The 13261-nt window shown below is 48.9% G+C and overlaps 3 protein-coding genes across 3 annotated transcripts; all 3 read left to right on the top strand.

The window, feature by feature from the left end:
- Positions 1-342: 342 nt before the first annotated feature.
- ANKRD50_4 (Ankyrin repeat domain-containing protein 50) lies at positions 343-2435 on the top strand (the record flags this gene model as incomplete). Its single annotated transcript, XM_014685016.2, has 5 exons — positions 343-1485; positions 1607-1647; positions 1703-1910; positions 1967-2004; positions 2207-2435. 5 exons carry the CDS (start codon positions 343-345, stop codon positions 2433-2435), a joined length of 1659 nt encoding a protein of 552 aa, XP_014540502.2.
- A 2167-nt stretch (positions 2436-4602) lies between these two features.
- E2BA_2 (Heat-labile enterotoxin IIB, A chain) lies at positions 4603-7163 on the top strand (the record flags this gene model as incomplete). The annotated part of the gene is made up of 7 exons (XM_014685017.1): positions 4603-5545; positions 5620-5688; positions 5756-5839; positions 5900-5978; positions 6041-6483; positions 6547-6975; positions 7033-7163. The coding sequence occupies 7 exons, from the start codon at positions 4603-4605 to the stop codon at positions 7161-7163; spliced, it is 2178 nt and encodes a 725-aa protein (XP_014540503.1).
- Positions 7164-10297: 3134 nt separating this feature from the next.
- On the top strand, positions 10298-12903 carry G6M90_00g067470 (uncharacterized protein; the record flags this gene model as incomplete). The annotated part of the gene is made up of 5 exons (XM_014685018.2): positions 10298-10325; positions 10394-10523; positions 10577-10622; positions 10683-11420; positions 11485-12903. The coding sequence occupies 5 exons, from the start codon at positions 10298-10300 to the stop codon at positions 12901-12903; spliced, it is 2361 nt and encodes a 786-aa protein (XP_014540504.2).
- Positions 12904-13261: the final 358 nt, after the last annotated feature.

Consider the following 13261-nt stretch of genomic DNA (forward strand, 5'->3'; position numbering starts at 1 on the left):
AACATCATCATCATGACCCGAATACTAGCTCGAGGTCGAGCTAGAAGAAGGGGGAAGCTTGTGTCACACGGAAATGGCGTTGGTTACACAAGGGCTACGGTCACGGGATTAGGGCAGAAGGTCCTCACCGACTTCTTGTATAAATAGACGGCTTCGGTCCCTCAAGGCCTTGAGGAAAACCAAGGACCTTTGATACCAAAGACTGTTATTAGATGAATTGAGTAAATTGCTCCAAGCCCTCTACTGAGCCCTTGTCACAGCCATGTTGAATGCGTCCGGTTGCGGCTCGAGCACGGGGCCGACTTGAACCGCAAGAAGGCCAACGGTGCTGCACCTCTTCACATGGCAGTCCGCAATGGCCATGAGGACATCGTGACTTTGCTTCTCGACCGAGCTGCCCGATTCGACTTTGAGAGCCACATTTCGGCCGCGGTGCTCGTCTGGACGCTGCAGAGAGGCCATCAGAGCATCGTCGACGTGTTTGTCCGCCGCGCCCTGGCCCAAGAAAACGGGACCTGGCTCCGGAACCCGGGGTTTCTCACGAGATATTGGCAAGAACAATCAGTCCTATTCTATTTTCTCAAGTGCGGTATCAGCTTGGAGCCTTGCGACATGCTATATGAAGCCGCCAGGGAGGGAGATGATGACGTCGTGAACTTGTTGCTGTACCGAGGGTGGGACATCAACTTATCAATTCCGGACCTCGGCACAGCTCTGTATGGTGCTGTGGAAGGGAAGAGACGCAAAACCGTTGACTTGCTGCTCCAGAGAAATGCCGACGTGAACATGCCCGGCGGATTCTGTGGCAGCCCGCTGGCTGCAGCAATCCATGGTCGGAACCTTGACATCGTGGCCAAGTTGCTTGAGCATGGGGCAAGAGTAGATACTGTCTACAAGGGCGAGACACCTTTGCTACTCGCCGTCAAGCAGGGCGACCGCAATGTCGTGGACCGTCTCCTCGAGCACAAGGCCGACATCAAGGCACGCACCGCGCTTGGGAGCTGTATCTTGTCCGAGGCCATTTTCCGGAACGACAGCGACATGGCCTTACACCTACTGCGCAAGAACGTCTCCATTGATCAAGTGAACTCGGTTGACTGGACACCGCTCACGGTGGCCGTAATGCAACGAGACATGGAGTTGGTAAAGGCGCTGCTTCTCCGCGAGACCCAGGCCAACACCCTCGATGGTCAGGGCACCACGCCCCTTACCATGGCGGTCAGAGGCAACCAGCTCGCTATTGTCAAGTGCTTGCTTGAGAGCGGCAGAGCAGATCCCACCATCTCGGACTGTCGAGCGCGGACGCCACTGAGCTGGGCATGTCGCGAGCAAAACAAAGCCATATTTGACCTCTTAAAGCTGGTACTTGGCAAAAATTGTGACGCTCTTGACCAATACGGCCGTGCTCTGAATGCCGCTGCCGCCGCACCCTTTAACAATGACAACTTCGAGGAGCTTGTGCGTATCAACAAGATCGACTGGATCGTATCGGTTTTGCCACCGGAGCGGCTCTCGGAATCTTCGTGGCGGGGCGGGAAAATAGAACGGCAGCATAAAGAGAAACATTCTTGTCACCGGCGAAGGATCGTTACAGCTGACTGTGCAGACATTGTCTGATCTTCTTCGCCACGACCTTAATGCCACCATGTAGGCCGGCATCGTCTCGCAAAACCAGCAAAATTAGCTAACTGCAAGCCCATAGCTTCATTCTTAACAATGATGGTTATACCGTCGAGTGTCTCATCCACGACATGGACGCGTCATATAAGAAAGTCCCAGTATGGGAGTATAAAAACCTCTGCGCACTTTTCGGACCCCCCTTTGAATCTAGATATTATCGGGTCGAAACTGGAGATGAACTCTTGGCGATCCTATCTGATTCGCAATTCAACTTGAATGATTGTACCCAGGTAATTATTTAGAGACGTTGACTCGCATGTTTCGGGTTTTTGGCTGACTTTGGCAGGTTGTCGAGTTGATTCTGCACAAGCATGACGCACCATTGTCGGTGAAATTGGCGTCTTCTGCGAAAAAAACCAGAGAAACGATGGAGCGCCTGGAAGTGCTTAGAATGGCTATGGAAGTATGAGGTAACCGATTCACCTGATGAGGCCTTCAAATCTGGCACAGGCACAACAATCAACAGGAAACGCCCGGCATCCAGAGACCTTTAGCACCGGCAGGGAGCTGATGATGATCGGCACAGGCGTAGTCCGAACCCTACGCTGTCGCCTATCCGAGTGCAAGTTTTCGTGTTTCAGGGAGACAAGAGCCTCCCAGACACGGCATCTCCGAGTTCTAGGATGCCGAATGTACCAGTACCGTCCACTGCACCAACCCCGCGGATTGATGACACGACTTTGGACTTGAACCAGCAAGAAGATAACGAGTCTTCTGGCGCTGACATCGACTTGGGAGAATGGCAATACGAATGACGTTAGCCTGACTTTTGAAACTGGCTTATATTACCTGACTGTTATAGATGGTTGCTTTGTAAAGAGAATGCTTCCATGTCTCGTGTAAGGCAGCAAAGACCGAGTCGGTATTTCTGCTAGCTCGTATAGTCTGGTGCTTTCAATGTTGATGACATGTACCCCTGCTAGCGTGCTCATGGGATAGACTTCAAATGTTGACGTCCAAAAACAGACAGCATAGCGAACCACTCAGGGGTCCGGTCGGACTGTGGAGTGGTATTAATGCAACTCGGGTTAATGTCAGCCGAGGGATCGGCTATCAGACGATACTAAGCCTTGCATAGTTGGGCTGATTTAATACCTAGTAGTAACATGCCCTTTCCATACATATGTAGCTTCACAAAGAGTATTATGCATTTATTTAAGCATATTCTATGCATCTGCTACCAGACAGGACACGTCAAGCACAGGTATCCTAGGACAAGTCATGATACAGAGCAGGCATGCCCCCTGTACTCGCCTACCTAACTACTTAAGTAGCCTATTGCTCGGAGGTAGTTGGTTACCCGGTTTGCCGTTGGACGGAAGCTAAAAAAATGAGATTGTAACGTAGGGACTTGGGTATAACCGAACAGATATTTATTAATATTGTTCTCGGAGTATTATATTTGGATAATATCCAATCAATCTTTCAATGTTAGCCACGTGCCTTAATTCGGACCCGAACAAGCCGAAAATTAAATTGACCGCCCACGTGCGCAAGGGTGCTAGCATCAGCTCACGATTAAACTGCCGTGACTCCGTGAATAGTTCGCAGATTGCGTCAAGTGCGCTCTTCCTGATGTATCCCAGAACTACCGATTGGCCACTGCCTGGGCCGCCACGGTCTAGTCCCTGCAGCATGTGGGAGCCGACACGGGCCAAAGAGACCGGATATCTGGAACGATTACAATCAATTGATAGCATTACGTAGTAACCAGGGCCTAGTATCCTGCGCCTTGGGTATTATCCAACCCACGTCCCGTACTCTCATTATATCAGATCAGTAGTTAGCGGTATTTTATACCAGCTATCCTCAATATCCATGTCTATACCGAATTCTCATTATTCACGAAAGACATGAGTTCATGCAAAGGGAGCCTGCTGAGTTGCATCACACAAATATGACTCATGATACATTTCACGTTGTGATTGTCCTGCCTCTCTCCTGTGAGAAGGGCCGATGCCATTTATCCTGGCCACCTAAGAAAACCAGGATGGCTGGCCAGCGTTTCAAAACTTCTGATACCTATGAGGTTATAACATCCAGCAATCACATGTCAGCCTTCTCAGACATGCTTGAACTGCCCCACTACATGCCGAAGTGTCTGGTACGTCCGTGTTATTTGCGATATTAGATTAATTGACTCTATCCACCCATCGACATGTGGCTTCGCTTGGTTCGCAACGCTATCCTCGTTTGGAAGAGGCTTTAATCGCATTAACAAAACCAATTCAGGTGTAAAAGGCGTCTTCTAATACAGAAAATGAATAGACTCTGGCTTTTTATCAAGTCAAGTAAAAAGAAAGAAAAAATAGGCCAGATGCAAGACGTCTAGTAACACTGTATTTTGGCCGTACCTGGGCCAGGGAACCTTGATCTACCAAGCGACAAACCATGAACGCATTGTAATGCGTTAGCTCTGGTTCTTTTGTAACTAAGCTAGTGACCTAGACAATAATATTATGTGATGTCTCTTGGCCAGTCTGTCATGTAGATTTCAAGTCCTTGGCACATCGACCCAGGAATCTAAGAGCAACAATAGCGACGAGTACTGTACATAGCTACAAAACTTATACACAGCCAGGATTCCCTATCCATGCGTTATGCGCATTGTTCAGACCAATTTTACTTTCATGTACAGCTTCCGAGATTTCCGAGATGGGCTTTTGGCATTGTATCATGAAATGGCAAGATAAAGCCAAGAAAGTGGTGCATTGGCAGCCTAGTTCCCCGACAGAGATGCTTCAGTAAAATTATATAAACCACTATTGCCAACATCTATCGCCGCAATGCATCAGACTTGCATACTGTATCAATTTGCCTTACTTGGTGTCTATTCAGAAGACTCCCGTCTTACTTGAGCAGTCTTTACGTTCATTAATCTATCCAACACTCTCACTGCCCAGAAAAGTAGTCTCGCCAAAGATGCCGTGGCTGCCTTGGTCCCCCCTCGGATGCGTGGCGGCATTCTTCGCCGTCCTAGACGTATGCCAGGCGCACAATCCAAAGGACAACCCCGAGTACTACGTTTTCCGTGGAGATGGCAGAGATCCAGACGAAATCCGGGAGGCAGGGGGATTTGTCCCTGACCCGGAGGCGGCGATATACACCAACCCTACCACGTTCAGCCTCGACAATCATGTTAATGGAAGAACGGGTTCGTCGGCTTACGTGTCGACATCAGCAGAGTTTGGACAGGCGGCAAGAAATTTTGCCGGGCCGGGAAACTACGTTTACCGAATCCACGTCACCCCCAACATGATCGACGTAAATGCGGCTCTTGCTGGTGGCCATCCATACCCAAGACAGGAGGAGGCTAGCGCCTTGGGTGGCATTCCATGGACTGCAGTCGAGGGCTGGCTCCAACTTGGCGAGGACCGTGAATTTCCAGAAGACTACGAATTTTTGAACGATGACTCCGCGGCCAGGCTTACAGGCAGATACGTGGCCGAGTTTGCCGATCAGTTTGAGCCTAACCGGGCATATGACGACCGCGGACTCGGAGGGCCTGCTAGGCTAACTGGAACCAATCCTCAAGTCGCTTTGTTGGCAGCTCAGCTCCCAGATGAAGCGCGACTAATAAATGCGGCGACTACCTTTATGAACAACTATGCCTTGGCTATCGGGTGGACGGAGAACCAGGCGTTCCCCTATACTCCCCCAACGCCACCACTGAGCACTGAACCGGTAGCTTTACCGGAGGCTGACGTTGTGAGTATTCCAGAGGCTGAAAGGGAGGACTTGGCAGAGGGCCGATTCGATAACCTCCAATGCCCGGCACTCGCTGTCGCATTGGGAGTCACACTTCTCCAACCCAAGGGGCCCAACTCGAAGAGATACGTGCTGAAATCTCGAGATGACAAGAAGGGTATTTGCCCTTTATTTCCCACAAAGTGTCATGTATTGCCCTTTATTGCTAACATTCCACCCTCGGCATATCAGAACAATGTGAACAGCTCCGAGATATTGTTAGTCGGCTAACGTCCAGGAAAAAGCAAACAAAGCCAGCAGGTAAGTGAAACACGACCGAATAGAAAAGAATTTCTAGACACAAGAACATGTTGCCTAACTGCCACAGGCAAGAAAACCACTGTTGATCTTTGCGGAAATGGTCCTCTCAACCCTCCTTGTACTACGGTTGAAGCCTTTGACGACAAGTGCGGTAGGTTTCGCCTTGATTTATACCGTCCTAATTTCCATCAACTAACACGCTGGATTCAAGTCGCCATACCGCAGGGCTACCAGAACACACTATCTGGCGTAAAGGCACATGAGGCTACTAGTATCTGCCGCTTTTATCTGTAAGCCCTCGTTTCTACTAGCTTGGCTACACGGAGACTGACGTGATTCAAAAACATTTCAGAGAGCCCGACTGCAAGGGTAGGTACTTCGAAGCTGATGGCCAAGTTGTCGACCTCTCCACGGCGCGTCCCGACTTTAATGATAAGGTTGCTTCCCTTATCTGCGACACGCCAAAACCACACCCGGCACTTAAGCGCTGGCAATGGTCGTCAAGGAGCCATTACAGATACTGCACTCGTTTGGACAAGGTGTCTCTTGACTTTAAGCTGGCCAATAACGATGGATCCGGGACGTACGACAAGATCAAGCTGGCTATTGATGACGCCGGACAAAAGGTGCACGTCATCACCGAAGGTCCCTCGCCTGGTTATAAGGTCTCGCAGGACTTTAATCTGAGGGACATGTTTGGCATGGATACCGTCGCTCTGAGCCAAATTAAAAGACTCCGCCTTCTGGATGAGCTGACGGACAGGACGTTTGGAGGAGACGCGTGGGAGCTCCTTGGTAAAAAAAGAATCACCCCACGCGGTCTTGGTGTTTTCAAACTGAAAGCTAATTCCACTCTAGGACTCAAGCTCAAGGCACGGTGCGCCGGCTCGGGAATCAACATCGCAATGGAGAAATTCTCCAACCTTAACAAGGGATTGCAGGCCAAGCCTACTGAGCCAGGACGGTTCCAGTACAACAGGGACTGGGAGGTCTGGGCCGACGATATCAAACCCCAAGACTGGGTTGCCAAGCCCCTATGCAGCCACTTTCAACGCATGAGCGTCAATCTGCACGTCGCTGATGCAAACTGGGCGGGAACTAACAACGACATCTACGCCAAGGTGGGCGAGGGGAGCTTTTTGATCGCTCGCCATCCTTCTCGCAGGGAAGTTTTCACCACCGACATCGACGTCGACAAGGCCTACAAGACGAAGCACGTTCCCGTCACGAATGTTGCGTCTGTTGGGATTGAGAGCAAGGGTGGCAATGACGCGGCGTTGCCTGAAAGTAAGAAAGAAACCATGGCCTTGTCTAAACGAGAAGCGACTGACACATTTTTTTTAGTGGTGACGGTGTACGGAGTCTGCTCTACCACGTCTACAGTGCTCTCTGTTAAGCAGGAAATCACCGACTGGCTCTATGACGGTCAGACTATGACTATTAAGCTACCTCCTGAGAACTGGGTCAGGGCTTAGGGGTATTTGAGACGGGGGGCGTCCCTGCTGTGAGGCCGTCATAATCTGATCAGACGCAAGTCTGTTGAAGGATATAGGGTTCCTCTAACGGATGGTCGTCTGCTCGCAACAGTACAAAGGATGTAGTGTTAGATACAAGGATCAAGCCAGGATATACTTCTACTAGGCGAAACGCCTTCTGATCGTCGTCCTGTTACTGTTGGATCACCTTTAGGAAGACTGATTTATTAAAGTGTTTATATATATTCTTACTTTTAAATTCTACTTCTTATACCTTTTGATTATAATATAGCGGCTTTTATAGTAAAAGTAGTAGTTAAAAAAAGTTATTAACCAAAAGGATATTAAGACTACTAAAACACTTTTTATTCCTAGTAAGAAATATATTATATAAATAATTATTAATCTAAGAAAGCTATTATAATCCCACTATGCTCTTTTTATTAATAATTAGGTACTTAATATATTTTACCTTTTTTAGACTTAGGTTATATTAATAGGTAATAAGAGCCTAAAGTACTTATTAATTAAGAGGTATACTAACAAGTGTAAAGTAGTACATAATATTTAATTTCCTATTATACTCATTAGTATAGTATACTAAATAAGTATTCCTTTCCTTACAATTATAGCTTAGAGGTATATAAAAGGCAAATTAATAAGGTATAACTTCCTAGGCTACTTTTACTATTCCTGGTAATTGTCCTATTCATGAGCCAAAGGGGCTTTTTCGCACGAGATACAAGATATCCTTTTTATTTCCTCTATTCTGAGTGAGCTTTTTGTTCTTTCAGCCATTTGGCACCATGAGAGAAGTGTAGGCCATGCCACAATCGGTTATTTTCCCCGTGCGGGCGTCCATACTATGTCGTCCTACGACTGTTGATGCTGGTTTGGAACTTGACCGACTTGTGAGACATGGCTGTCTCGGCAGGTGCTGAAATGTCATGCAAAGGCGGAAATCCTTAGTTGCACCCCAATGTGACGTCGTTCCATTGCGCTCTCCTTATCAAATACAAATCCCCGCATAAGCTGGGGAGTTCAAACCACTGGGAGAGCCAAGCTCTTTCCTCTCGTGGTTGATTTGTGTCGCGGTTCTTGTTTTCAGCAAGGCGCAATTGAGACATAGTAATCATCGGTAGCTCACATTCAAAATGAGCCCCTCTCTCCAAGACATGAGAGGCGAGTCAAGATAAGTCAACCAGGATAATCCAATGTTACACGGAGGTCACGTTATAGTAAAGGCCCGGGCCGACCCTCGTACCCGACGATAGTTACACAAGGGCTCGAGACCCAGCTGAGGCCTTAGGGCTCCGGGCTCGCCTCACCTCAGCTTGATATACAGAAGGGTTAATTGTCCTTTAAGACCTTAGGAAATCATAGATGCTTGATATCAAAGCGACTATTATCTAAATACGAATTCGTTTCAAGGCCTTATAACCAAGCCCTTGTCACACCCCAAGGTCGGGAACCTCAGCAGGCAGACAGCGTTTGTTGCACGGAAAAGGCCCAACGCATCGTGACGCCCAAGGAAGGGGCTTCACCGATACGGGACTTATTTGTTACACGACTTGAACACGTGTCCAGGCAAGAGCCCTAGGCCCGGGCGTCCCTTTTATGTATATATGGTGGTCACCTCTCCCTTACTTCCTCTTAGCAACTCGGGACCTTTGACATCCTACGAGGTTATTATTGAATTGAACCCTTACGTTCCAAACCCTCTAATCGAGCCCTTGTCACAGGGTTGCTGCTTGTGTGGGCTGAAACGCCTGTATTTCCTACCCGTGAAACTCACGCAAGTTGATGGCAAACGAAGCCCTGTACACGTATATATATGTAATTGGTCGTTGGTGGACAGCGCTTAGCACCTCTGTTTCACAAAGAATGCGGCGTCATCACGCCACGACGAAGGTCACGTCAGGACCGCCCGTCAACGCACCGATCAGCAAGCCCCGCTGCACTGATAAACGGCGAGCAGACATGGAGTATCTGGTATGTCTTATTTCGGCGAGTGTCAGCACACCGGGCTGGCTGAAGCAATGGTGGTGTGGAGCGGTTTCTGCATGTCTGGTGCAGTCAGACGAAGAATATCCAAGCACCAGACAGGTATGGCCGAAACATACAGGGTGACTGTCACAAAGGCTGCCTACTACTGAATACACACAGCTGTACTCCGTAGTTTTCGCCCTACAAGTTGTTCGCTAGCTGCAAGGTAACCGTGACATCAAAAGCCACCACCAATTGGACCAGCTGAATGCCCAACCTCTTTCCGAACTTCCCCTTGAAGGTCTCTTTGCCACCTGATTTTAAAGGTGTATGCATGTAGCGACCGGAGGTTCCGAAGAGGTGGACCGGGCGAGGGTTATATTGGTATGAATGCTGGCATATTTGATCTAGGCCATGCCAGACGCACCATCCAGGGCGACATAGCAGCAGCGCCTCAATATTTAGTTGCTTACTATGTTCACTACAATCTCAGAACACACTCGCCTAAACAACGCGACCTAGCACTACTGTTCTAAACGAGCTGGGGTCCAAAGTCGAATGATTGGAACACCACTTCGTTCAAAGGGCCGGACAACGGGACCTGTGGCGGGCGTTGTACTTCACCGGATAGATAGCCATTGACAGCACGCTTGGGATGATTGGTTCCTTCCCGCACCGTTGGAACAGGGTTCGGTCTCAGGTTGGACGGCAGAACTGTCGAACGACAGGCGCGGGTGTCACGCACAATGCCGATGGTCTAGGTAGGACACGTCATAGGTAGGAAATGGGTAATCCATCCAATAATATTCCCTGATTTAGGTACGATGATTGAAACAGAATAGGCCTAATGTCAAATCTTGCATGTTCCGCTGCTGTCTTAGAATACCGTTGCGGCATGTGACACAGCCTCCAAAACTTCCCTATTCGACATCATGCGTGATAGTGTGTGCCACTACAGTCTTTTTTGATATATCTAGACTGTCATGTAAGCACCTCAAGATTGGTTGACATGTCTGAGCAATGGGTACAACGAAAGTGTACGCGATGCGCAGGACTAGCCACCGTCGTGCTCCGGAGTCGAAAGAAACATCAAACAGCAAGTTGCGAGCTATTTTCTCACACGCTTAGTCTTTGTTTCCGACTACACGATGGAGACAAAAAGGGGTGACTATGCTGGTAGGCGTTCTCTCTTGCGTGAAGACTCAAAGAAATGTGAAAAGCCTAACCATGTCATGTGTGAGCAGTCTGTGACCTATGCCGGGCCAAGAAGATACGGTGCGGGAGAGAAAAACCATCTTGCGCAAATTGCTCCCGTCTCGGTCAGGTTTGCGAGTGGTCTGGCCAGGGCAAAAAGTGTAACCAAACCGCTCTTCTGTAAGTGGCGCTTGTTCTTCTCTTTCCTCCAGCTCTCATCTCACAATCTGTAGGAGACAAACAATCTTGGGACTCAGTTGTCGCATTCAGACCTTAGAGGTAATCCCAGCACCCGACGGGGACGCCTCTCAAGTCTCTTTTGCTAATACTTGTTTCAAGTCTTCTATGCTGGACAATGAGAAAACACCAAAGGGGCTTTGCAGTGTGGCATTACCTGCTTCGTTTGGCAGTGATGCGAGACAATCGAGCCGTACAAGGCCTTCTGGCATGCAATCGCGAGACGTGGTAGTCAATCATGGATTCACCAAACCCCAGGGGACATTTCTTACAATACCCAGTCAAGGATTAGGTGAAAAGTTATTCGGTCCCACGTCATTGGAGTCTCTGATGCTCACCTTCAAGGACACGCTCGCGGATGGTCTTGATCCTGAGACGACGCCGGCATTAAAGGAATGCAGTGATTTGGCCCTGTGCGATGTTAGTCTTCCCATGAACCAGCGAGAAGATCTTCCTACCGATGAGTCGTTGCCCACGCCACCTCCGTCAGCAATATTGAACGCCATGATTGAGCCGTATTTTGCTACCGTCAATGCTCACTTTCCCATTTGGACAAAACGGCAGATTGAGGAAATGGCTGCCACCTTGGAACAATCTACATCCACCGAACGTGACGCGGCAACCATGATTTGCTGTAACAACCTGATTCTCATGACGCTGACTGCAAATTCGCTACGCTCTCGATGGGGAAAACCCTTGCAAACTAAGCATAGACGCAGGCATTTGTCCATCGACTCCGACATCACTGCAGGTTTCCTCATGAACGCGAAGCGAGCCATCAAACACGTTGAGCTACTGCTCTCGCCTTGTCTTGTCAATGTCCAAGCGCTTTTGTCCTTGGTAAGTTGGAGTCAGTCCATGCAAACGCCGACCGCATCACTAATAGAGATGAAAATACGTAAAGTGCATAGTGGCACAAGAGCATCTCTCCTTATATCTCGTCGAGGCGATATTTTCTCTGGCTGCGCAGTGCGCAAAGTCCACGGGTATTCATCAATGGGAGTACTTTCGTGGTCATTTCAATGAACAAGCAGCCCAGGAGAGACGAAGCGTCTCCTACTGCTTATACATTCTCGATAAGACGGTTTGCTGGACAACTGGCACATCTCCTAGCATACCAGCGTCCGATTTACTCTTGGACTATACGTTGGCGCCAGATGATGGCGGTACGATGGCCTATCTGTTTGCAAGAACAGAGTTGGCTGTCATTGAGGAGATGATTTACTTGAGAGTGTACTCCAACCAGGTCGAGGTGCGAACTGATGACCAAGTTCGCCAGGTCGCGGCCAAGATCTCTCAGAGACTTCAAGACTGGCTGGTTAGCTGGCGCATCCACTTGAATGAGGTGGAAAGTCATCAGAAACAACCCGTCTGGAAAGCCAAGCTAGCGGTCGACTTTCTCTGTGTGCAGTTGCTGCTCCTCTGGCCCTACGAGAGCCATCCAGACGCACTATTCCATCAGCAGACACACATCGCCAGGCGATGCATGAGGCTTGTTCTGCACCTCTGGCAGTCTACCCAAGAAGGAGGGCTTCATGTAGCCATCGCACGGTCAGTAGTGTACAATACCCAGGTTCCTCGCCGTTTGCTTGTCCTTGTCACCAACTGGTTCAACTGGAAGCAAAATGCTGACTTTTGTAAATTCTCATGTAGCCTTGTTGCGTCTCATCCACCACTTTATCTGCATGCTATCTATATGCAAGGTGCAAGGGGCAGGGGGCAAGAATTTGACCAAGATTTGCTGCGGGATTACACCGAAATGCTTGAAGTCATAGCCGACTCCCAGGGAGAAAACTGCTACAACAGACGCCTGTGCCAAATTTCGCGTTTTCTGATGCGAGTAAAAACTACTCAAAATACGCCAAATAAGCGGCAGAAGCTCAACCCGCGTGCAACAAGCGCAACGTCGATTCCATCTCCCCAGTCTGGGAGTAGTCTCTCGAATGGCTCGCCAATACAAGTACATTCTCCCAGTCGAACGTCTCGATTCATGGCGCTTGAGCGGCACAATCAGGAAGGTGGCATTTCAGCTGGGGGCTTGGACGACTCACTCAACCTCTTGAGTCCCTCAGAACAAAGCAACATGGGACAATCTCAACCTCTGGCCGACGAGCTGGAGACTGCCACTAGTTATACAAGTGATTTCTTGGGACAATACGATGCCGTAGACTTCGATTCAAGGGCGGCAGATGAGGAGTTTGGCGTCTGCGACAACTTGTGGTTGCAACAAGGGGGGTTGGATCAGCCGTCAACATCACCTCCAGCGCGGTATGCAGTCGGAGCCGACTGGGGTATGACGGAGTTTCCCCCATTCCAAAGATGACGAAAATTATATTTTTTAGCTTTCTGGGGAGACGCGATGCACTAAAACCGGCGCATCAGCATTTATCTTGCAACTACGTCACCCTCCGCGTCCTCTGTCAACATAGAGATCGGCGCTTAAAACATGTTTGAGAAATAAGCCACTCTTTGCCATTTTTCTTCTGAATAATAGCTCTCATGATGCAGTGTTCTAATTTAATGCTAGATTAATTGACCGTTCTTTGCACTGTTGCTTCGACTCATAAAACCTTGTGTTGTGCATAAAAAGTCAACTCATTGAACCCATTTCCAAATAGTTCCCCAGTTACTCCTAGAGCTTCTTTGCCACTGCCATGTGAAAACCCTCGCCCATATGCCCC

This window comes from Metarhizium brunneum, chromosome 4 (genome assembly GCF_013426205.1).
Source record: "Metarhizium brunneum chromosome 4, complete sequence".
NCBI classification, from domain to species: domain Eukaryota; kingdom Fungi; phylum Ascomycota; class Sordariomycetes; order Hypocreales; family Clavicipitaceae; genus Metarhizium; species Metarhizium brunneum.